The sequence below is a fragment of the Tyto alba genome, unplaced genomic scaffold (assembly GCF_018691265.1).
Source record: "Tyto alba isolate M040663 unplaced genomic scaffold, T.alba_DEE_v4.0 Super-Scaffold_16, whole genome shotgun sequence".
Lineage (NCBI taxonomy): Eukaryota > Metazoa > Chordata > Aves > Strigiformes > Tytonidae > Tyto > Tyto alba.
Window position 1 is genome coordinate 34,248,552 of NW_024881278.1, and position 24,463 is coordinate 34,273,014.

Here is a 24,463-nt window from a genome sequence, read left to right on the forward strand (position 1 = left end):
CAGATGCACATTAACTCCACTTTCCTGGAAGAAATTGAATTGCAACAAGACTCATAGAAGATCTTCCCAATGCATTTCATCTCTTCCGGTAAGATATTTTTTGGGCTTTAGAAGTAGGCCAGATCTTTTATTAAGCATGGATCTTTTGTTAGGCTTTTTTGGCAATTCTATCATCCTTGCCCCAAAATATGAAATATTTTCCTTTCTACAAATGAGTGTTACCGTAGCACTCTGACTGCAGACTTAAATAAGATTAACAACATAAATACCAAATTAGAAAAAAAGACTAGAGCTGATCATTCAGCCATCACACTTCTTCAGGCCCCAAAAAAGGAAAAAAAGTCACCAGTGAATTATGAGCTCAAGTAGAGAGAGGAGCTCATTCCCTAGCAATAAAAGGACTGAGAAGGAAGGATAGGAAGTGACCAGCATGTAATGTGCACAAGGAAGGAGCAGACAGAAGGATGTCAAAAGTGCAAGACACCGAGGATGATCAAACAAAGCACGAACAAAGGATCTCAAAGAGATCTTCGCAGAAGATCTTCTCAAAAGGAGATTTCATTCTAGATGTAGAAGATAACTACGTGGAAAAAGGAGCAGCAGACTAATGCAGTAAGAGGGCTGCTGAGAAACGTCCATACAATATGTCATCTGCAACAGTGCAATCAAAATGATAGAAGAGAAGTAAGAAGAAGCTGAGTATTAAAGACATTCAGAAGAAAGGTGCTGCAAAATGCTCCAAATTCTCATAGAAAGAGTCCTGCATCTGTATGGGACAGCAGCCCTTTCAGTCGCCGTGGTATTGAAGTAAGAAACTGGAAAGCTCTCCAATGAGAAAGTATGCAACATTTGTGCTTCTTCTTCCTCGTGAGCAAGTCTAAAGCCATTGCCACGCTCCTTCCTGCTCACCAGAAGGTGTGAACTGACCACCCCTGAGGCACCAGTGCGCCCAGCCTCCCTGCACACCACCACAGGCTGCACAGGGGAGGGAACCCCCCCCAAAATCTCTTCTAAGGCTGTCTTTTCTTCTCTTATTTAAATAAAAGTCATTTAGTTACAGACTGTCCCAAACACTCAGCATTACAAAAATATAACCCCCCCAACATTAACGCACAGGTAGAGGCAGGTGTCCCCTCCCTACTCCTGAAGGTCTCTTGGCATCGCTTCATGAAGACAAGTACAGCATGAGGCAGGCTCTTGGCTGCAGGGGACACAAAGGCAGCTAGAGATCCAGGACACGGGGCTGTAGTAGCAACTGAGACAGAGAGAAGTTTAGGAGTTTGCCAGAGAAAGTCAGCCACGCACTATTTTTCACTTTGAAGCAAAACACCTAAGCAGCACGGTACACAATGTATGCATTAGCGATGAATGCACATAGTAAGATTTCAGTCTAGTGGCTGGTGGTGGAAAGTAATCCCGAGGAATAATTTTAGAGGAGAGACAGAGCACGAAAGTCTATGAGCACCCAACGCTAGGCAAAGCAGAACTGCTTTCCCTGGTGCACTATTCCACTTTCCTTTATCAATCATGTGTACAAAGATAACATGGTTGTTATTTAAAGGAGTCACGTAAATCTTCACTGGCTTTGAAACAACAAAATCCTCCTGGGCACTACCATGAATAGCAGCCATTTGGCAATATGGAATTAGAGAATTAAGTTTATGGGTATGCTCTGTTATAGCCGGAGTGATGCAGCCAAACCAAAAGCCAATTTAATTGCAGCCCAAGACAAATCTCAAGCTGTTTTAGACCACAGTAGCAGCACAAAGCAATGTTAACATACCCCAAGTTGTTCCTGGGGCAGTGTTAACACGGCTGGAACACGCGCAAGCCTGTGGACCAAGGGTTTGCCAGAGTCACGCGGAAGCATTGCCTACACCCATGGCAAGATAGAACACGTTAACCTGGATGTCCAGGAGTGTCACAAAGACAAAAGAAGGGATGAAGTTACCTTTGTCAGAAAATATGAGCACATTTAAACGATGCTTTTAACTTGTGCATTATGGTAATTCCTTCTAAATCAATAAAATATAGTGTAAATATTGTTTGACTAGCATCAAAGCCTGCAGCCAGCCCCCTGCTAGAGCTGACTTTGCTAACGTATCTACAGAAGGGAGGTGGCAAAGGCACTGCCATCTCTTCCCCAGCACACAGCAGAGACCATCATTTCTGCTTGCTAAATGTTAGGTGGTGTTAAGGGGAACTGGAGGAGAGATGGAAGGATGAGATCTCTCTTGAAGCCCAGTAAATCTGTTCCTGATTCAAAGGGTGACAAGCATCTACTAACTCTGACATATCTGCATCACTTTTAGCTTCAAAATGCACCGACTGCTGAATGTAAAGATACGTAACTCTGAAGACAGTGACTGAGAAGACAACTTTCAGATTGTCTTTTCCTGCAGGAAATGTACAAGATGTCAGGAAACGATTGTACCCCTCTCCCCTGAAGAGAGGCAAGAGAGCTGAGCAAGCCTAAGACACTGCAAAACTGGCCTCCTAGAAATAGCAAGCGAAGCAGAAATGAAAGCAGCTGTGAGAAAGAAAGTGACAACAGGGCCAAATCCTGTCTCCTGGCCAGTCTCGGCATGAAGAAGTGTGAAATCAGCTCCTGCATACTGCTGTGCTTTCCAGCCCATACTGGAGAATCTTTATAGGTTTATAAGTTTAGTCTTGGTCTTTAAAAAAAAAAAGAAATCCAAAAGCTATGCTTAACCAGGCTAATAAGCCCCACTACATATTCTGACATCCTGCTCTGCTAGCTGTTCCTCCTGTCTGGCATCAGGACAATTCCAGTCAACAGCACTCGCGGGTAAACGGTCTCCTTATTTTTAAGGCAGTTTGCAAACATCTGATGCTCTACAGCAGCAACTATTTAGCTGACCTGAAAATCAAGGCCCAGCAGAGGAGCATGACTGGGACAGGCAACAGTAAGAAACTTTGGAGGGAAGTCTGCACGAGTTTCAGTGCAAGGCCTGATGTTGCAATTACTGTGGCAGAGTCTTACATCAAATGCATCTGCCTTGTTCACACACGTGTTCATGAGGACACAAACTTGGCCAAGCAAAAGTAACTTCGTACAAGTCATTATTCTGAAGAAATCTTCACTGCAAACACTAAAAGCTTACATAGACCCAAAAAGTGACCCGACAAATTCACTAAAAACAATAATAAAAAATTCCATTAAACGGTTACATACAAATATTTCGTCTTTAGCTTAGGAAGCCTTCAATTCACAAATCACTGAAGGTGGCAACAGCATTCTGCAGAGTCATTTTCTGTGCTTTCCCTGGTCTTACTCTCTACCTTAGACGTCCACTCTTGGCCAACTTAGAACGGGACACTGGCCTAGATGGACCTGTAATCTGGCTCAGTATGGCCAGACTCGTGTTCTTATCAGTGACTTTCAGAGGAAGCAGTAGTGTATATACAATTTATATGTCTCCTGTATCCCTTCAAGGAGGTCAGAGACCAAAAAATAAAGAATCAATCAAAAAGTCTCATATACACCACCCTATTACCTACCTTACCACTTTCTCTTTCATGCAAGCAACATTTTAAACAGCTTTGCGGGAAAAATTATTTCCTCATAGCACAGGATCCTAGCACTCTTAAAATTAAACTTATAAATATGGAGCATTCCCTGTGGAAATTCCTAACGCATATATGAGATCTTTCCTATGTTAACTTACTTTACTCTCAAAACACTGTGGTAGCAGTGCTCAAAATACAGCCAAAATCAAACAAACATCAGGTTGAAAACTCAGACACAAGGTGGTTATTAAACAGCAGAACAAAGCTATGGAGGTCTGTCTCTCACCATCTTACTAAAGGTCCTGGATAATCTTAAATGTCTTAATCTCACTGTGGCGGAATTGCAATATCCCACTTTATTTCAGGACACATCCTCACCTCTGGAAGCCTACAAATTAGAACAATTAGAACAAGTCAAGTTTATTTAGACTGCTGTAGCCCATGAGCCTCTTGATCCAATTCCCCACCATGAACACGGGATCCACCTTAAAGGCAAATGCCAATAACGTTTTAGAAAGCTGTGGCAAACTACAGCTTTTTAGGTGAGACAATGCTGGAAGTCTGCAAAAACAAAAGAAGCAACCCCAGGCAACTGCAGTCTAGAAATCAGATCAATCTCCCTGACCAATACTGGCATGGGAGGAACAAACAGACAAAAGTCATAAATAGAATTTAAGCAGAACTTAGCAGTTCCCAGCAAGGACTTTACTGGAATTAAGCCAAAACAAAACAGATGGGGTGGGGAACAAGAGGAGAATATAACAAGCAGGATTGATAGTGTTTAGAAGTAAGAAAGAAAAACAGTGGAGTTTCCAAGTGCAACTGAGCAGCAGACCTGGGGCTCAGTTAAAGGCAGCAGCACTCAGCATCCCTCGCTGTTTTACAGATGTCATCTGTACACATCAACACAGAATACCAAGTAAAAAACTAAATCCCTCACATTAAAACAAACGAAAAACCCCTTAAATCTTTGTATAAATAAGTTGTACCATGCACTAGCATTCTGGTACTAAGGTAGAAATGCATATGACAGTACAGAAAGCAAGTTGATTCAAAACATACAGTGCGCTGGACTAACTGCCCCTCAGCCCTGAAATACATCGTATCTCCTGCTGAACTTGAAACAGCAATTAAAACCAAGTCATACGCTGTTCGGGTAGGTCTGACAGCAGGAGCTTGAAAGGTTCTGAACTGTTCCATGAAGACACGTATCTTCCTTCCTTGCCTGCCTCTGCTGTAGCAAACCCTGCTCAGAGAGCAGGCTCAACTCCTACCAGCTGCAGCTTAAAGTCTCCTCTGTGACATATTCTTCTCATAGGCATGCAAGGGCATCAGCCTTAGAAATTCTGGATTTGCTATTCACAGCATTTCGTTTCTGTAAAAAACAAAACATCTAAAGGTGAGGTTGGAAGATACTGAGGCTGTTTTTCACCTTTGAAAGGTTTATGACCATTAAGAAGTGTTGTAGCTATGACTGGGAAAAAACCAAAAAAACACAAAAAAACAACAACAACCACCAAAAAAACCCCAAATCAAACCAAAACAAAAAAACCCAAACAAAAAACCACTCCCCCCAAAAAGCTACAATCAAGACAGACAGGTCCAGATTCTCTGCTAACACAAGGCTGCACTGAACAGAAAACACATAAATATATTAAATACGGTAACAGATGTACCTTGACAGCATTATTACCGCTACCTGGTTGCACAGCCAACTGAATGTATCATTGCCTGCACAAGTGACAGCATACAACCTAAGCAGAGCAAACAAAACCCCCAAACACATCATCTCATCCTGCCAGAGCCTGCGTTCACATACATTACAGAGCAGTCAGACACACCAGTGATTTCTGTGCCAAAACCACCTCTTTACAGGGAGAGTCAGCACAGTTAATTATGACAACAAATCATTAGCAATGCACACCAGATTAGCACGCCTGCACTACTGGCAGTTTATGTGATTCTAATCATCTCCAATGACACCTCGGCAGCAAAGCTAAAAAACAGGGAGCAGGGGACTTTGAGAGGAAAGTCTATTACCTTTCACCAATTTCTCTGGCGGAGTTGCTCCAATTTTTGATCCAAGCAGAAAATTAAATCCGGCACCAGGAAATCTCTATAGTATCATAACCAGCTTAACCTCTACTAATTTAACAGGCAAACATTGTGGTCTGCTTACGACAAACACTTAACTGCCGCTTAAGTATATCTACCTGCAAAGTCAATATAGATCACTGCTTGCAAAGCTTGAGTAGCCTCCTGGTAGCTAAACCAAAAATACCTGAATAAAAGCAAGAACTAAGCAGAGGTTATACTTATGGTATCAGACTCGATCTACACCTGGCACCACCAGAAACCCCACGCAGAGGTACGTTTTCATCACCTGTCCCTGGACCACTTTGCTTAACTGGTCCTTAGGCAATGCAGAGCGTCCCTCTCGGGCAAGCCCTCTCCCTTCTCCCTGCAGAGTGCTTTTGTGGGGAACCTGCTATTCATATTTCTTCAAACGTGGCCACTCCAAGTTGCTTTTCATAGCTGTGATCAGCAGTATCTTCGAGTCCTTATTCTTGGAGAACAGGATTTTACCTCAAATAACAAACTCGGCCGTACAGCAAACTGATAACATCTGTTCCTCAATGGCCTTGTATATAACCCGTGCTATTAGGTTATTAAAAGGCACACAGACTGAGATCAATCATTTTGAACCTCCATTCCAAGGAAAATAGTGTTCATCTTACCCATTTGAATAATGTTATGATTACAGCAGTTACCGTAATTATCAAGGATTAAATAAATTTGTCAAAAAACTATTCAGAGGTTAGGAACATAACAGTAAATTGCTGACCAGAGATTCAGCATTTTGATCCAAATTCTGGAAGATGGGGTATTTTGCAGGAAAAAAATCCCGCATTTATAGATTTGCCATGTGGACTTCATGTTGCCAAACATTCTCTCTCTGAAATGGAATAAAAATTAGCCTAAGTGGGGCAACTGCCACTTGTTGAACTCACACAGCAGATCAGACTAATGAGACTAAGTTGGACAAATTTTTGCCACCCTCAAGACCATTGCTGATCACAGCAGAGATTCTGTTTGTAATTACACAGAAGAGATTTCCTGGGACTGACAAAAATGTTTTATCATGCCAACTGTTCGTCACTTAAATCACTTCTCTACAGCCCTCCTGTAACCGTTTTCCCCATTTTTGTAAGGCGCTCTCCCCCCGGGTTGGAGCATGCTCAGGGGAACATGTTCAACCTTCCCCTGCCCCCTGCAAATCTACAGTTTCATTCTCTGATCTGCAACCTACCACTTTTTAGTTTACAGACAGCTGGTGACTTGCCCAAAGGTGATGTCCTCAGGGCTGACCCACTTTTTCTTCTACCCTTTGGAAATCCCAGTGTGTTCTCAACCATATTCAACAGTTCCCTGAGCTTTTTTTCTCAAAGACAAAAGCCCCCAGAGGTGTAAAACTTGGGTTTAGGTTGGAAGCTCAAATTTCATTGTTATTTGCAGGACCTACAGTTCTAGAGGAACTCGTTTCCTTTGTAGGTACTATCTAAAGGTAGTATTAACAAAAAACCCACTACCATCAAGGCAGATAATGGCTGTGGCCTATACGTGTTTCTCTCTATGCCTGAACATCCTAGAGAGATACACGAAAACTCTTGTGTATGCAGGCACAGCCTGTTTAATTTCTTTCTGCACTGCCGTGTGAGTCCGTTTCCAAGGAGAAATGGTGTTACTAAGATTACGGATGAGTTTTACAACCTGGTTTGGCCTGCCTCTATACAAGCCATTTCCACACGTGTCAGCAATGCCATCGAGCCCACAGCTGTCAGTATCTGCTTGCATTCTCCCAGCCCGTGCACATTACCATTTCCCACCCGTAAGCTTCCCTATCTGTTGAGTTAAGCAGTTCCATGACTTGGGCATGGGTCTTCTCATTCTGCTGTCAGCTCTTACAGCAGCTTGTTGTGCTTGCCACAAAAATCCCCTGAATATCATTCTTCGGGGAAAAAAAAAACCCAAAAACTTCAAAGTGTGTTCTTCAGGGCAGATTAATTGTAATAAACCGTATTTGTACTTTGATCCTTAATTTGCCAGTGCTATGCCAGGTGACTGGATCCTGAGAATTTCCTAATCCAGAACACAGATGGTCAGAATTTGTTTCTATAAAAAAGCATCATAAACCTTATGTCACATTTGAATGTAAAAGTAATTTTAATTCTATTCATAGCTGTAGTAAAGTAATGGAAAACTAAATTTTGCACCTGAGCTGGCAAAAGCTCATAACAATTTTTCAAACTGATCTCAACCCGAAATGGGTGATTGTGCGTTCTGTGCTCAGCTCGCCAGAGTAAGCTGGCTCCCAGCAAACGCTCCCAATAATACTCCACAGGCAGAACAACTGCTGGTTCAAGTCCAGCCTAGAATGTTTGGAGAGGGAAAGAAAAATGTGTATCATTTCACCACATTCAGAAACACGAGTAGCAAGGTTAAAGAAAGTCTGTTTCACAGAAGCAGCAACAAGCACACTGAAACGACCAGCTGCTGCCTGAGTTGCCATCAAACCTGGAAACGGGCTGCAGAGACCTACGGGACCCGACAGCCCTGAGCCCTGGAGCCAAACGCCTCCTGCCATTTCCACCACATCAGCTATCACAAGAGTGAGAAAATACTTGACTACCTGCCCGTTGCATCTGCACCTTTTACTTTTTTTTTTTTGGCTTTCCCTATTAGTTCAGTGAACAAAGCCCCATAAACCTCATCTCTACTTCATAGGCGACCGCTCCTGATTCCTTCTAGATGCAGAGAACAGCAGAAAGAAAAAGTGCACCTTCCACAAAATGCTTCTTAATACAACCAAACTCATGCTCAGACATCTATGAATAAGTCGCTCAGGTCACGCATACAGAGCACAGCACTACTACACAGAAGCAGAAAGAAAAGGGAGGTGATTCTGTCCTTGCCTTGAACCGGGGAGAGATAGTGGGGTCCAGTAAAGGGCCAGCATCCGTGCCTCATGGTCACTAAAAAAGCTGGAGCTGAAAAAAGGCTGAAAGATGTCTTCCAGCCACCTGAAAACTAAATTCCTTAAAATGCATGTATCTTATCCAAAGGGCACACTGAGAAAGAAATTAAGGTAGTGCAGACGTATCTCCCTACCAGAAAATTTAAGAAACCGAAGGGGTCTCCCATTCTAGCTCATCTTCTGCTAGAAGCTGAAGCCTGACAACTGTAAATTAGTTTTTCATGGGAGTTTTCTTTAAGGACAGGACTTAGAAGAAGGGAGATGGTAGATTCTAGATCTCTTGCTGTTTTCAGATCAAGGCTGGGCACCTCTAAAAAGTCAAGCTTTAGCTACTTAAAATTTTACTAAAAACAAAAACAATAAAAAAAAAAGGAAAAAAAGAAAAATCACATTTTTGGGTGCTTAGACGCTAATGAATGAAAGGTAAGAATAAACAGAAGCACTGTTACACCGCATTACCTACATTCCCTCTTCCATAAAGCCTACAGACACCGATCCTGGATCCACAGCTTCGTGTTCCTGGTTAGCCTACCCGAAAACCTACCTGCAATGAAGAGAAACAGTTCTGCTCCTTCCTGCCAGCTCTGAACTCCCGCACGCTGGACTCCACCATAGGTCAGTTTAGTGACTTGTACCAGCTATCAAACTATTCCTCTTCCTAATAAATATGGTTATTTCCTTGGCTTATTGCTCCTCGAAGTGGTTCACTGCAGGGCCAGCCAAAGGCAAGTGCCCGCAGGCTGAGGGAGCGGCACCTCGGATCCATTCCAGCTTCAGGCAAGCTGCGCTCCGCGCCCCTCTCCACAGCAGGAAGCCCTCGGCCCTCCACCAGATCACAGGATTCAGCCACTTCTGCTTAAAAGCAGTGGAGTAACTGCCCGAGGCCAGTTTTTTTATTTTCAAGGAAAGCAAAATTTAAAGAAACCAGTTAGCTTCAGTAACTTACTTGCATAACCCCTAAACTAGTCAATTTTTGAGTCTAATGCAGCGAGATTCTGCTTAAATGATTCAGGACGTAATTAAACCACAAAGCTCTGCGTCTCCCAGGACCATGTCACCACAAAGGTGACTACTGTTCTCTGACTGAGGCACTTCAGCAAGCAAGCAACAAGCAGCTTGCTCCATGGAATGAGGGAAACAAACCACACAATTTAATGGAGCGTCCAGTCAAAAGGCGCATTGCACCGATGCCTAAATGAAGGTAAAAGTGTAAGACAGCTACGCTTGTTTGGGTAAGCAGAACACGCCTCAGGAATTTAAGCTATACGTCAAGAAGACTATGAAGTTCCTAGTCCCTAACTGTAGAAGTGAAATAAAAAGTTATGCTAAGAGGGGAAACGAGAGACCTTGTTTGAGTAAGCAGAGCATGTATCAAGAATTTAAGCTGTATGTCAGGAAGACTGTGAAGTTCCTAGTCCTTAACTGTAGAAGCGAAATTAAAAAAAGGCAGCAGAACGGGGAGGTGGCTGTGGTCTGCTTCCAGTGTGGCGTGTACAGCTCCCCACCTCCAAGCAGAGGGCTGCAGGAGCATCGTGTCCCTTCGTCACGGCGGGGATGGATGAGCTGCACAACCCGGGGTTTGGGGAGGGGGCAGAGAAGAGCTTCACATACAGCCCTACCTTCCGACTGCGCTCCTACCGAGGAGGGGGAAAACACCTTTTGGCAACAGGTCTTAAGCAATGACCTTGGTGGCGAAACCTCCTCGCCGGACGGTGATACCCTGCCCTCTTGCCCCAGGAATCCTGACCCGCGGGGCAGGGGAAGGGCAAGGCTGCAGAGGCAGCTCAGAGAGCGGGCAGGTGAAAGAGCAGCACAGCCAGCTGCCGGTGGAGTGCAAGGGCGGCACACCGAGGGCTGGCAGGCAGATCCTCACCCGGAACAACAAGTTGAGGTGGGGGGTGACTGAGGTCTACGCAGCCGAGTTCTGCATGGAGAAGGTGGACCAAGAAATGACCGTTCACCACTTTTTCTGCTGCGTTAAGGAAGGGGCAGCAGGCAACTCTCACGGGTGGGATGTTTGAAACAGATGCAAAGCACAGAGCTGTGCAAGGCCCCGCTGCAAGAGCGGAGGTTAGCATTTACACTGAGTCCAAAGAACTGGACAAATTAATGGAAAAAAAAAAAACAAAACAAAACCAAAACCCAAACCAAAAACAATTAAGAAAAACCAAACAAAACAGATTGGCCGGCAGAGAACAACTGAAGATGACAACAAAAATCTCTGAGCAAAAAAATGACTGAACTGAGAGCGACTGAGTGCTGAGAGGGAAGCGGCACTGCCCCCCACCTCCAGCCTCCCGCTCTCCCCTGGGCATTCAGCGTGGGTCACGGTCACAGCTGAGATGCCGGGTGGTATAATCCAGAGCTGCCCTTTCTAAATCACCCCAGGGAGATGCTGGCAAGCATGATCCATACGGCTTTCAATAGTGCAAAGACCAAGAGTGATAGCCTGGATGAAAGCCCAAGTTCTGAAACTTCTGATGCAGGGTTGGGAAAAAACGGGCAGAATTTTAGAAGAAACACCACCACTACCACTGCCCCCCCAAAAGAAAGAGAAGAAATAGGCTGGTAGGTCTCAGAAGTAAGGTGAGGAACTAGGATGTACGGATTCAAGGGAGAACATGGAGGTAACGCACCCAGCAACCTGCTACCAGGGTGGCATTCTCCAGTGCTCCAGGTACACAGAAAAAGGGCAGGTCACTCAAGGGGAGGAAAGTACTACATATTAAAGAAAAAAAAAAAAACAGACTGAAATGAGATAGATAAATCAAGCCAAAATGAAAAGTAGTAGTAAAACTACCCCATCAGACCAGAGTAAAGGAGCAATGGCGATTCGCCATGGGAGAATAGTTGGGCTGTGCCTTTCGGAAACTGTTTCCTGGTGGGGATCAGGACATGTCACCAACATGAAACTTTAAACAGTAACTTTATCACTCAACAGTAATGCAACTTTGTTGAGTAAGAACAGAAATAGATCATCTTTAAAAAAAAAATAAGAAGTCTTTGGCCAACTTCTGCTTGTTCCTTTAAATTGCTTGATTTTAATTCTAATTGACTTACTGTACAAACAAAAAGTCTTTCAAAAATAGATGTTCACAAAAGAAGAAAACAGCACAAATTCTTCCAAGTTAAGTATGATATTTTGTTCTTGATGATTTTAAAGAGATGAAGCAACTTTCTACTGATAAAAACTATGTATTTTACACACACGCCAGACGAGAGGCCAGCCAGCCGGTCTGCTGGATCACAGACAAGAAATAGAAAGACCGAATAGACAAAAGGTAAGACATGCCAGGGATTTTTGGTTGTTGTTTGTTTTAAAGAACTCTGCAGAGGATCTGGAAAATCCGTCTTACTTCTGCACCAGACATGTTCAGAAAACTGAAAATGACAAATTGAACGAACTGGCAGGCAGGGGGAAGAAGTCATGATTTATAGACCTCTTAGGAAAGGCTAGGTGCTTTTAGAGACTCAGCAAGCACACAGATAGGGCCATCTCACTAATGACGATGTCTCTAGATAGCCAAAACCTTTGGTGTGGTATCAGACCAAAGGCCTTAAAAATTAAGATGTCCCAGGATAAAACTAAAGCTTCTCTAAAATTAATAGCTGGCTAGAAGAGGGGAAACCACACAGGAATGCATAGCTAGGTTTCACAACAGAGTGCTGATACCAGTGGAATGACACACCTCGTGTACATACAAGATTACTCACTCTAACAAATAAAAAGACTGAAAAACTGCAGACTGCAATACCAGGAAGGGTCTAACTAGGGCAAGCGCGGTGTATGTGTCCCTGTAGCCTTTCCTTAAGCATCATCTCTTGGTCACCGGTAGAAAAAGGATTGGCGCAATACCAGCTTTTAGCCTGAGCAGTTGGGTTTATAATCCTATAACCAAAACATTTTTTCACTAGACGCCGACTTCTCCTTACCCCTTTTGCAATCTTTTCACATACGATGGGTAGGCTACCGAGGCTTTCTACACGCCCAGCCTCCGGGCTGACAGTGAGCCTCCTAACATTTACTGTCGCACGGGCAGCGAAGAATCCACTTCCATCTGCCAAGAATCTCTGCCCCAGAATCTCTGCCTTCAGGCTAGGCTGCCCCATCTCCCCAGAGCAGAGGAAATCTGTGCCCACAAGCATTCCCTCTGCTCCCCGTTGCACCTGTACGGCTGGAGTTTGCCCACGATCGGCAGTTCCTTCATTTCATATTGTTCACCAAATTAAAGATGACATGTTTTGACACCAAAAGGAAAGGGTTTCCAAACACATCTTATTTGATTACATCTACAGTCCATCACGCTGTCAATATCTTCCTTCTCAACTACAAAAAAGACCCTTTCCCATGTAAACAGCTCCTGAGTAGTACAGACGACTTAATGGCAAACAGCGTGGAACTGGGTAAGACCAAAAGGGATTGTGAGTCTGATGCAAAAAGCTAGTGTGGCAATTATTCTTCCCCCCCCCACCCACCCCATCCAGTGGTACATATTGATGCATCTGCTGGTTGCCAGAAACTGGAAAACTTAATGTGAAAAAACACGTGATGCATTGAGTTACAAGTCACATTGCTATCGGTAGATTATTTCCCACATTTTCTGGGATAACTCATCAGTGTGACACACAGGCTGTATGTGGGCACTCTTGTGGAGAAGACCAAGAGTTGGTCCTGCGTGACGTGGAGGACTGCCATTACCCAGTTTGTAGCTTGTGAGACTCTTACAGGCAAGGGGGTCTCAACGTGGGTTCAGATGTACGCTGCAAAAATCACATCGTCCCCCTCACCTCACACCTCTCCTTCCTGATGCTTCAATAAACGTCCAGCAGCTTCTCCTGCTCCTCCTCTGGCCTAGGGAGGGTGGCCTCACTGGTGGCTTTCCTTATTCCTCTCTCCCAAAGCAATCTTAACATTTATTACAAATGCACGGTGTCCCACAATGACATTTAAGGGGATTTCAGGATGGTGCAGATGAATAGACACTTTGGGGGGAGGGACGCACTAGCTGTGCCCATTCTGTATCCTATTCAGTAAAGTAGCAGAGCTAAAACACCCTTTTAGCAAATTGCTCCCACAATCACTCCAGCAAACATTGGGCTTGCGATGTTCAAAGAAGATACCAACAAAGCCAACGAACCCGTAAAAATGAGGGAACAGTTTACAAAGCCCTTGAGGACTTTATAGAGACATATTCCTCTATAAGGCCCTATTTTCTGTCTTCTGCTCTGTTTTCAAAGTGAACCAATGTTACTGGAAGGTCGTTATAGAGCTCTAGCAAATGAGCCTCATCTAGGACCTTCCCAGGGTGGGGAGCCATTTCTGCAGAGTTTATCTGGACCCTGCACATTGATACACATGCAGAAGACCCAGGCAGCAAAGTGGCAGTACACAGCTGAAGAGGTGAGCCCACAGCAAGACCCACAAGTGGGCTACCTAAGAAGCTATAAAGTGGCGTGGCAATCTTTCTGTAAGAGAGTGCAAGAAACAGCACGAATAGATTCCAGCACGAAGGGATTCCAGCACTAAAGATAAAGAAGAAAGAGGGATTCTGCTCCTCCTGGATCAGACAGATCACTCCTGATTTGAAAAACAATGACTACCAACCGCTTCCATCGGAGGAGAGCTCCACGCTGCCTGTTGCGGCGTAGAGATAAACTTGCCTTCGCCACCAAACACTGGGGTTGGGATGGAGAGGGGAGGGGAAGGAAATGCACACGTGGGCCACGAGCGCCACTTCATAAGCATCAACTGTGGGAGGTGGTGAAACAGATTTCCTAACACCAGAGACACTCCCTTCTGGAGGACCAAGAGCATTGATGGGATCCAACCTTCCTCTTGCCAAGCATTCCAAGAAAAAAAGGTTAGGCAGGTATCCCCAAGACTGATCCTGATAAAACTGTCCTACAAGGGAATGATAATTCCAGTGGTTTTCTTTGTCGGTCAGAGAAGAGGAACTTCGCTCATTCTCGAAGGAATGAGATTATCATAAAGCAGGCAAAAGCACACAGAACACGAAAGTAACAGCCGTGGACGCCACATACACTCTTCAGGAGCACCGCATCTCAAAATCTCTGATCCCACATGAGAATGCTTGTTATGAGCTGGATGATCACTGGCGCACAAAGGAAAAAAAAGCCAGAATATTAACACGTAATTCCTAACCTGCCCCTCTTACACTGAGAGACAGTCTCGAAAGAAGCTGATACACTGAAACGTGGCAACTACTAGTGCGACAGTACTGATGCACGCTGCTCCTTCAGCACTAATGCTTAGAGGTGCTGTGGCTAATGGGCAGCGCGCATCAGTACTGCATGAGGTTAAAAGTTCTCAGGTTGAAAATCTGTGTTGTGACTCACTGGGAAGTTTGTTGCTAAAAGGGGAGCATTTTCAGGGGCAGTACAAGGAATATAAATAAATCCGCATGCAACAGTAAAATTAGGAAGCCTTTCCATCAGTCAAATTGTCTGTACTCCCTCCTTGGAAGCCTACGGAAATTCAGAAGTATAGAAGGAAGATTTTAATATACAGCTGGTTTCGACTGCTCAGAAACACGATACCAACAGGTATTGAAATCCCCATCCCCCCCAAAAACCACAGGGAGTCTTGAACTCGGCATGCAAGTAGCTCAGCAAGGCTGATGGAGTGGCCGTGGCACTCCAGCGCTTCCTACAGCGTACTGGCTCCTCGCTAAGCACAAAGATGCACTTCAAGGTCACGGTGTTCATCCTGAAAGTTCTCAGTGGGTCGGACCCGGGTTACTGGATACCTCCTCTCCTGGTATGCAGGGAAAGCACAAGGACCACAGTCACATTCGCCAAGGCAAACTCGTGCGCCGCGAGCAAGAGAAAGACACAATGGCAGGAGACTCCAAGATACAAAGCTGCGGGAGACACGGCGACGCACACAGGAGTGACATCTCCCACCCTTACAGATGGCAGCGAGGGGGACCTCTCCCCCGAGCGCCTCAAACCCGAGCGCCGAAGGGTCGCCCCAAAATAGCGCGATGGAAGCGCTCCCTTCTCCAAAAGATCTTCAAGGGCCGGGCTGGGTGTTCAGCGTTGGGTTAGGCGGGCGCACGGTGACACCGGGCGGGACGCTTTGCTTGTTCCCTCACCCCGGGATCACCCGCACCCCGGGATCACCCCCACCTTCACCCCGGGATCACCCGCACCCGGGGATCACCCCCACCCTCACCCCGGGATCACCCGCACCCGGGGATCACCCGCACCCCGGGATCACCCTCACCCCGGGACCACCCGCACCCTCACCCCGGGGATCACCCCCACCCTCCGCAGGTTCGCCCCACAGGTCCTGGGCACAAGGCCCCCCACCCCGCCACCGACGGGCGACGGAGCCTCCCGGAAACCCCCCGCCGGGGCCGTTCCCTCCTCGGCGGGGCCGTTCCCGGTGCCAGGAGGGGGGGCCGGGGCACCCCCCGGGGCTGCGGCCTCCCCCGCCGCCCCACACGACGCTGCCTCCGCCCGCGCCCATGCGAGGCCACCGCCCGCCCTCCCCCGCCCGCCGAGCCCCGCGGCCAGCCCGGGGGGGAGAGGCGGCGGGGACACGGGAACGCGGGGACACGGGAACGCGGGGACACGGGGACGCGGGGACGGGGCCGCGGAGCCGCCGCCCCGGGGCTCTCCCCCCGCTCTGCCCCCCCCTCACCTCGGGCCGCCCCGCCTCCCCCCGCCGAAGAGGTGGCCGCGTCCGCCCCTGCACTGCAGCTGCCCGGCACGCCGCTCCCCCCCACCCCACCCCCCCACCGCCCCTCTTCGGCAGATGGTTCGCCCCACCCCGGCCCGCCTTCTCATTGGCGGCGCCCGCCCGTCGCTCCGCCGCGGGGCCCGCCCAGCCCCGCGGGGCATGCTGGGAATTCGAGTCCCTCCGCGCCGGCAGCTTTCGCCTCCCGCCGCCGGTACCGGGCGGCGGGGCGAACTACAGCTCCCACAGTGCCCCGCGCGCAGCCCGGGAGCGGCCCGGCCCGGTGCGGCCCGCCACCCCCCAACACCCCCCCACCGCCCCGCCGCCCCCTCCCCCGCCGATGACCGCAATGGCCGCCGCGGCCCGGCCCGGCTCACCTGGCCCCGCCGGTACCGGCGCCTCCCGCTGCAGCCGCCGCGGGCAGCGCATACCCCCCGCGCCCCTCAGCGCGGCTGGCCGGGCTGGGTGCCGCCGGCCCGGCGCGCTGCGGTTGCGGCTGCGGGGCGGGCCTGCCCCCGGTGCATCCTCCCCCCTCGGAGCCGCGGCGGGCGGCGGGATTCGCCCACAATGCACCGCGCGCCGCACCGACAGCATCAGCCTGACATCACCCGCAGGCCGGCCCCCCGGCCCGGCCGGGCCCGCCCCGCGCCCGCCCCGCCGACACCGGCAACCGGCAACCGGCGTGGGGCCGGGAGCTGCACCGGCACCGGGCACAGCGCCGGCACCGCCATCGGGCACCGCACCAGCACCGGCACCGGGCACTGAACCGGCACCGGGCACTGCACCAGGCACAGCACCGCCACCGGAACCGGGTACTGCACTGGCACCGCACTGGGCACCAGCACCGGGCACTGGCACCGCACTGGGCACTGGCACCGGGCACCAGCACCGGGCACTGGCACCGCACTGGGCACCGGCACCGGGCACTGGCACCGCACTGGGCACCGGGCACTGGCACTGGCAGTGGCACCGCACCAGCACCAGCACCGGTGACATGACGGCCGGGATGATGCCAGGACAGGGACTGGCGCACGGCTCGTCTCTGCACTGCTGGGATCAGCACTGGCATCACTGGCATGTGGCCCGGGGGCCGGGACCAGCACTGGCACTGTGTCTGCACAGGGCTGGGCGCTGCGCTTTGCCTGGGACCAGCACACCGGTACAGGGACTGGCTCGCCAGTACGGTCCCCCTGGGCCTGAGGCTGTCGCCAGCACCTTCAGCACAGAGCTGGGCACCGACGTGTGGGGGTGAAGGCTGGAGTCGGCACATCTGCCCGGGACTGGGCGCTGCGTGGCACTGGGACAGGTTGATATGTGGCGCTGGGGCTGGGCGCTGAGTGGCACTGGGGCTGGGCGCTGCGTGGCGCTGGGGCTGGGCTCTGAGTGGCACTGGGACTGGGCGCTGAGTGGCACTGGGCGCTGCATGGCACTCTGACTGGGCGCTGCGTGGCGCTGGGGCTGGGCGCTGCGTGGCACTGGGACAGGTTGATGTGTGGCGCTGGGGCTGGGCGCTGAGTGGCACTGGGGCTGGGCGCTGCGTGGCGCTGGGGCTGGGCTCTGAGTGGCACTGGGCGCTGCATGGCACTCTGACTGGGCGCTGCGTGGCGCTGGGGCTGGGCGCTGCGTGGCACTGGGACAGGTTGATGTGTGGCGCTGGGGCTGGGTGCTGAGTGGCGCTGGGGCTGGGCGCTGAGTGGCGCTGGGGCTGGGCGCTGCGTGGCGCTGGGGCTGGGCGCTGAGTGGCGCTGGGGCTGGGCGCTGAGTGGCACTGGGGCTGGGCGATGCGTGACACTGGGGCTGGGCACTACGTGGCACTGGGACTGGGCGCTGCGTGGCGCTGGGGCTGGGCGCTGAGTGGCACTGGGGCTGGGCGATGCGTGACACTGGGGCTGGGCACTACGTGGCACTGGGACTGGGCGCTGCGTGGCGCTGGGGCTGGGCGCTGAGTGGCGCTGGGGCTGGGCGCTGAGTGGCACTGGGACTGGGCGCTGCGTGGCGCTGGGGCTGGGCGCTGAGTGGCACTGGGGCTGGGCGCTGCGTGGCGCTGGGGCTGGGCGCTGTGTGGCACTGGGGCTGGGCGATGCGTGACACTGGGGCTGGGCACTACGTGGCACTGGGACTGGGCGCTGCGTGGCGCTGGGGCTGGGCGCTGAGTGGCACTGGGGCTGGGCGCTGCGTGGCACTGGGGCTGGGCTCTGAGTGGCACTGGGCGCTGCATGGCACTCTGACTGGGCGCTGCGTGGCGCTGGGGCTGGGCGCTGCGTGGCACTGGGACAGGTTGATGTGTGGCGCTGGGGCTGGGCGCTGAGTGGCGCTGGAGCTGGGCGCTGCGTGGCGCTGGGGCTGGGTGCTGAGTGGCACTGGGGCTGGGCACTGAGTGGCGCTGGGGCTGGGCGCTGCGTGGCGCTGGGGCTGGGCGCTGAGTGGCGCTGGGGCTGGGCGCTGAGTGGCACTGGGCGCTGCATGGCACTCTGACTGGGCGCTGCGTGGCGCTGGGGCTGGGCGCTGCGTGGCACTGGGACAGGTTGATGTGTGGCGCTGGGGCTGGGCGCTGAGTGGCACTGGGGCTGGGCGCTGCGTGGCGCTGGGGCTGGGCTCTGAGTGGCACTGGGCGCTGCATGGCACTCTGACTGGGCGCTGCGTGGCGCTGGGGCTGGGCGCTGCGTGGCACTGGGACAGGTTGATGTGTGGCGCTGGGGCTGGGTGCTGAGTGGCGCTGGGGCTGGGCGCTGAGTGGCGCTGGGGCTGGGCGCTGCGTGGCGCTGGGGCTGGGCGCTGAGTGGCGCTGGGGCTGGGCGCTGAGTGGCACTGGGGCTGGGCGATGCGTGACACTGGGGCTGGGCACTACGTGGCACTGGGACTGGGCGCTGCGTGGCGCTGGGGCTGGGCGCTGAGTGGCACTGGGGCTGGGCGCTGCGTGGCGCTGGGGCTGGGCGCTGAGTGGCACTGGGGCTGGGCGCTGCGTGGCGCTGGGGCTGGGCGCTGTGTGGCACTGGGGCTGGGCGATGCGTGACACTGGGGCTGGGCACTACGTGGCACTGGGACTGGGCGCTGCGTGGCGCTGGGGCTGGGCGCTGAGTGGCACTGGGGCTGGGCGCTGCGTGGCACTGGGGCTGGGCTCTGAGTGGCACTGGGCGCTGCATGGCACTCTGACTGGGCGCTGCGTGGCGCTGGGGCTGGGCGCTGCGTGGCACTGGGACAGGTTGATGTGTGGCGCTGGGGCTGGGCGCTGAGTGGCGCTGGAGCTGGGCGCTGCGTGGCGCTGGGGCTGGGTGCTGAGTGGCACTGGGGCTGGGCACTGAGTGGCGCTGGGGCTGGGCGCTGCGTGGCGCTGGGGCTGGGCACTACGTGGCACTGGGGCTGGGCGCTGAGTGGCGCTGGGGCTGGGCGCTGAGTGGCACTGGGGCTGGGCGCTGAGTGGCGCTGGGGCTGGGCGCTGAGTGGCACTGGGCGCTGCATGGCACTCTGACTGGGCGCTGCGTGGCGCTGGGGCTGGGCGCTGCGTGGCACTGGGGCTGGGCACTGTGTGGCGCTGGGGCTGGGCACTGTGTGGCACTGGGACTGGGCGCTGCGTGGCGCTGGGGCTGGGCACTGTGTGGCACTGGGGCTGGGCACTGTGTGGCGCTGGGGCTGGGCGCTGCGTGGTGCTGGGACTGGGCGCTGCGTGGCGCTGGGGCTGGGCGCTGCGTGGTGCTGGGGCTGGGCACTGCGTGGCGCTGGGGCTGGGCGCTGCGTGGCGCTGGGGCTGGGCGCTGCGTGGCGCTGGGGCTGGGCGCTGAGTGGCGCTGGGACTGGGCACTGTGTGGCACTGGGGCTGGGCGCTGAGTGGCGCTGGGACTGGGCACTGTGTGGCGCTGGGGCTGGGCGCTGCGTGGCGCTGGGGCTGGGCGCTGAGTGGCGCTGGGGCTGGGCACTGAGTGGCGCTGGGACTGGGCGCTGCGTGGCACTGGGGCTGGGCGCTGAGTGGCACTGGGGCTGGGCGCTGTGTGGCGCTGGGGCTGGGCGCTGCGTGGCACTGGGGCTGGGCGCTGAGTGGTGCTGGGTGCTGCGTGGCGCTGGGGCTGGGTGCTGAGTGGCACTGGGGCTGGGTGCTGAGTGATGCTGGGACTGGGCGCTGAGTGGCACTGGGGCTGGGCGAATTAGAACAGGGACTTGTCCAGACCAGTTTGGAAGTTCTCCAGGGATGGAGAGGCCACAGCCTCACTGGGTCTCTCCACCCTCTCCTGGGAAAGCAGTTTTCCACTTACGTTTCAACTTGTGTCTCTTGGACCTTAACTGAAGGGAGAAGGCAATACCGCCCGATGAGCTGGTGTGGAAGTCAAGCGAGAGCTGGAGGCTTCCCAGCTCCCTCAGGTGTTTCCACCTGTCCGTGAGTGGGCCCCTGCCACGTCTGGATGCTGAGCCCAGAGCATCAGTACCAAGCTGGAGGGGGAGGGAAGAATTTCGTGCTGAAGCCTTCGGGCTCCCCGCAGGGTGGGCAGCCCCGGGTGCTGCCCGAGAGGAAGCCAGCGCGATGGGGAGGTTCGTCATTCTGGAACAAAGCACTCAGTGAGAGCAGCGCAGGAGAGGAGCCAAACGGCAAGGGAAGTTCAGGGTTCGTGTCAGTACCCCCGGCCTGGGCTGCGTGCTGCACCTGGCACCGGGTCTCCAACAGCCTTAGCAGGAATTTGATATTGCACGTCTTGAAACATTCTTGGGGGAGAAAGGCATTTTTGTTCATAATTTCTCTTTTAACACTTTTAAGTGTTGTTTGTACAGCGTGCAGCAAACGCAAACCTTGCAGCCAATTTAAGGGAGATCCGTCCAATCTTGTGAGTTTAAATGTTTGTGAGACGGTGCTATGATATTAGAGATGTTTTTTAGTCATTTCGCATCTGTCTAAAAGCACTTCAGTTATCTGGATATTTCTAAGTATTGTTTTTCTCCCTTGTCACTTTCTGGGCGTTTATTACCCATTCACTAATGGAAGCGTAGCACATCTTTATTTTTCACACTGTTTAGACCTCCATTTCAGGTGTGGCTAGATGAGAGCAGACCTGGCAAAGATTCACAACCCCAATTAGCTTGAGTGCTCTGCTCCTTCAAACCTGCTGTAGTTCCTGGTGCTTTGGACCCAAGGTCCATGCTGATCTGTGCCGCTGAGTTAAAGTGGAACTTCAACGAATGCATTTTTGCTTTATTTCATCCCTGCTCTAAACTTCCCTCAGCCTTCTCCTCTGCCGATGGAGCTGAATGAGCCCACAAACCCACCGGAACAGCCAGCTGGGAACGTGTCCAGTTTCATCTGCAGGCCCAAATGTGGCCGAAAATGATCAAAAGACTTTATTAAAATCGGCGTTAATTGTGACTTGGGAAGACCTCTGTTGCAGACCAGTGTGTACATGGCTCTACAATGATGTTTTTGCCTGGCCCTGCCTTTCGCTGTGGGGCCAGGTATCGGCTGTGTGCACATCATGTGGGAGGATGGCTGGAGATTACAGTCAGGAGCAGAACCGTGACAACCAAGTGGCAGCCGTGTATTTCACCGGCTTTTTCCTCCCCCCCTTACGGGAAAAACAGGGGGACAGACAACTGGGAAACATAACTCATGCCAAATACCTGCTTTGACAGAAAGGGTAGAAAGGCAAAGCGAAGCGATCGGTGGGCGTGGGTGTGCATGCCCGCAGGGGAGCTGTGCCTGGGAGAGGGGCGCAAGCAGAAACCCCTCGATCCTCGGGCGCTGCCCAGGCTGTCACACCAGAGAATGCAAGAGGTGGTCTGGGGGGTAGGAGCTAAATGACCCCCTGGGGAGTTGCTGTGGCTAGGATTAGCCTACCTGGAGAAGCCCTGGCTCTAACCAGGTTTTAACCCTCTCTTGAGCGGGTTCAGCTGAAGGCTGAGGCTTCAAGCAGGCCAGGGTTGGATGTGGAAAAGCCAGCCAGGCTTGCTAGGATGCTAGGTGCTCTTTAACCCAGTAGGGATGAAAATCCGGTGCCCGAGTGCTTCCAGTCCCATCCTGCAAACACCTCTGCCTCGGCTCAGCTTTATGCCGGGACTTCTAGGGCTTGCACACCACACTGAGTAAGTCTTGTATGTGGTCGTGGCTTTCTTTGAGAAAAAAGACAGTAAAAATTTGAGGGTGGGGGGGCATTCTAGTGAAGCATGAGAAAAATAGAATTTGGTGGAGGAAAAGGAAGATCAGCCTTCTGTGGAAGAAAACCGGAGAAGGGCACCATTCCCAGAAGGTTTCAAGGTCTGCAAATGAAACAGCTAGGTTTTCAGGACAAAGAATTTAAATTCACGCTTAGTATTTTTGACAGCTCGTTTGTTTGTTTGGTGAAAAGCTTTCCTCTGAAATCCTGTGGGGAGGGGTATGGTTTGCATATAACTAATCTTTGATAGAAAACTTCTGAGCAATCCTTAAGCAAAGCAAGTGGAAGCCGGAGAGATCTCTCTCCCTACTCCTGTCTGGCACCAGGTGGCACACATACTTTTTCGCCCTTGGGCAAACAGAAACTCTGGCATCCAAAACGCAAGGATGGAATACGGAACTATATTAACAGTGTGGTAATGCCAACTTTACAAGGAAGTTAAAGAGTAATTTTATTCTTGTACGCTACCTATAAAACACAGCTGCCAAAGTCAGAAATGCCAGAAATCCAAATCCTGGTAAAATCTGTATTATTTACCTAGATAAAGTGTCAGGTGATGTTTGTAGGATAGGAAAAATTTATCGAAAACACTACTTGTCTCTACCACTGCCAGAAGAAGCTTCAGCTTAGCATAAAGAGTAGGTTTGAGTTTTTAATCTTCAACATGAAATGTTGTTTTTCTGCCCGAACTCTGGGAGTGAGCTGAGCGGGCGCTCAGGTGGTTTGGCACTTCTTAAGGATGCCCGGGCCCTGCTGCTCTAACTCTGTTCTCAAACTCTGTGCTTGGAGGTAGCACCAAACTGCCTAAACGCATTCGTTTCTCCATGCCAGCAAAGAGATCCCAGCTGTGCACGGGGAAGAAGCTCTGTGTTACCTGCTGTAAAATTTCGCTGCTCATGGCTGAGGGTTTGCACTGTAAAGTCGGGGTTAAATCTGGTCCTGAGATTAAGGTGGAGGAAGAAGTGTTGTGCTACCAAAACCAGGAGTTCCACATTGTGGTCGTGATGATGCTCGTGGGGCTGCCAAGCAAAAAATGGATGTGCGCCCACCTAGAGAGACTTACCCCATTTTGAGAAGGACGGACAGGAGTGTGACACGCGGCAGGGCACCAATTATTTGTGCCCTACCCACGTCCAGGAGGGCCGGGCACACCGTTGGAGGACCGTGCCGCTGCTGGGCTGGGTTTGTGGGGAGCGTGCAGGCGCGTGGGACACTGTGCCTGCGTGCCGAGTGTTGCTGCGTGTGTTAAAAGTGCACAGCCGCCGGGCGCGAAAACGGCGGTGGGGGTGTGCGCAGGGGGGCACCTCTGCCTGTGCGCCCGGGCGGGCGACGTCCCCAGGGGTATCCCTGCGGGTGACGCTGGCGGGTGCAGGGGGCACCGGGGTGCATTTGGGTGCGTGATTTCTCTGGATGGAGTGTGAGTGCTATGGGTGCTCCCGGGGCCGTGCAGGTGCAGGGGCGTCTCTTGGGGTGCTCCCGGGGCCGTGCAGGTGCAGGGGCGTCTCTTGGGGTGCTCCCGGGGCCCTGTGGGCACAGGAGTGTCTCTTGGGGTGCTCCCGGGGCCGTGCAGGTGCAGGGGTGTCTCTTGGGGTGCTCCCAGGGCCGTGCAGGTGCAGGGGCGTCTCTTGGGGTGCTCCCGGGGCCCTGTGGGTGCAGGGGTGTCTCTTGGGGTGCTCCCGGGGCCGTGCAGGTGCAGGGGTGTCTCTTGGGGTGCTCCTGGGCCCTGTGGGTGCGCTGGTCTCTCAGGGTGCCTCTCAGGGTGCTGCCGAGACCATGTGGGTGCACTGGTCTCTCAGGGTGCTCCCGGGGCCATGCGGGGGTGCAGGGCTGTCTCCTGGGGTGTCTCTGGGGGTGCTCGCGGGGCCCTGTGGGTGCGCTGGTCTCTCGAGGTGTCTCTCGGGGTGTCTGTGGGGGTGCTCCCGGGGCCCTGTGGGTGCACTGGTCTCCCGGGGTGTCTGTGGGGGTGCTCTCAGGGCCCTGTGGGTGCACTGGTCTCTCGGGGTGTCTGTGGGGGTGCTCGCGGGGCCCTGTGGGTGCACTGGTCTCTCGGGGTGTCTGTGGGGG

General features: G+C 52.3%; 2 protein-coding genes across 4 annotated transcripts in view; one reads left to right on the top strand and one right to left on the bottom strand.

The window, feature by feature from the left end:
- TTBK1 (tau tubulin kinase 1) overlaps window positions 1-16,748 on the bottom strand; it is a 106,321-nt gene extending 89,573 nt beyond the window's left edge. The window contains exon 1 of one of the 3 annotated variants that reach the window (XM_042789603.1): window positions 16,646-16,748. Coding sequence is in view for 1 of the 3 variants with exons in the window: in XM_042789602.1 (XP_042645536.1) it covers window positions 3,818-3,820 (3 nt within the window). In the remaining 2 variants the exon portion in view is untranslated. Of the gene's footprint in view, window positions 1-3,817; window positions 4,099-16,232; window positions 16,286-16,645 lie in introns of those variants that run through there. The other 2 variants (XM_032994066.2, XM_042789602.1) reach the window with 2 other exon arrangements.
- ACSS1 (acyl-CoA synthetase short chain family member 1) overlaps window positions 16,610-24,463 on the top strand; it is a 45,192-nt gene continuing 37,338 nt past the window's right edge. The window contains exon 1 of the mRNA XM_042789606.1: window positions 16,610-17,080. Within this exon, the coding sequence (XP_042645540.1) occupies window positions 16,618-17,080 (463 nt within the window). The 5' untranslated portion in view covers window positions 16,610-16,617. The remainder of the gene's footprint in view (window positions 17,081-24,463) is intronic.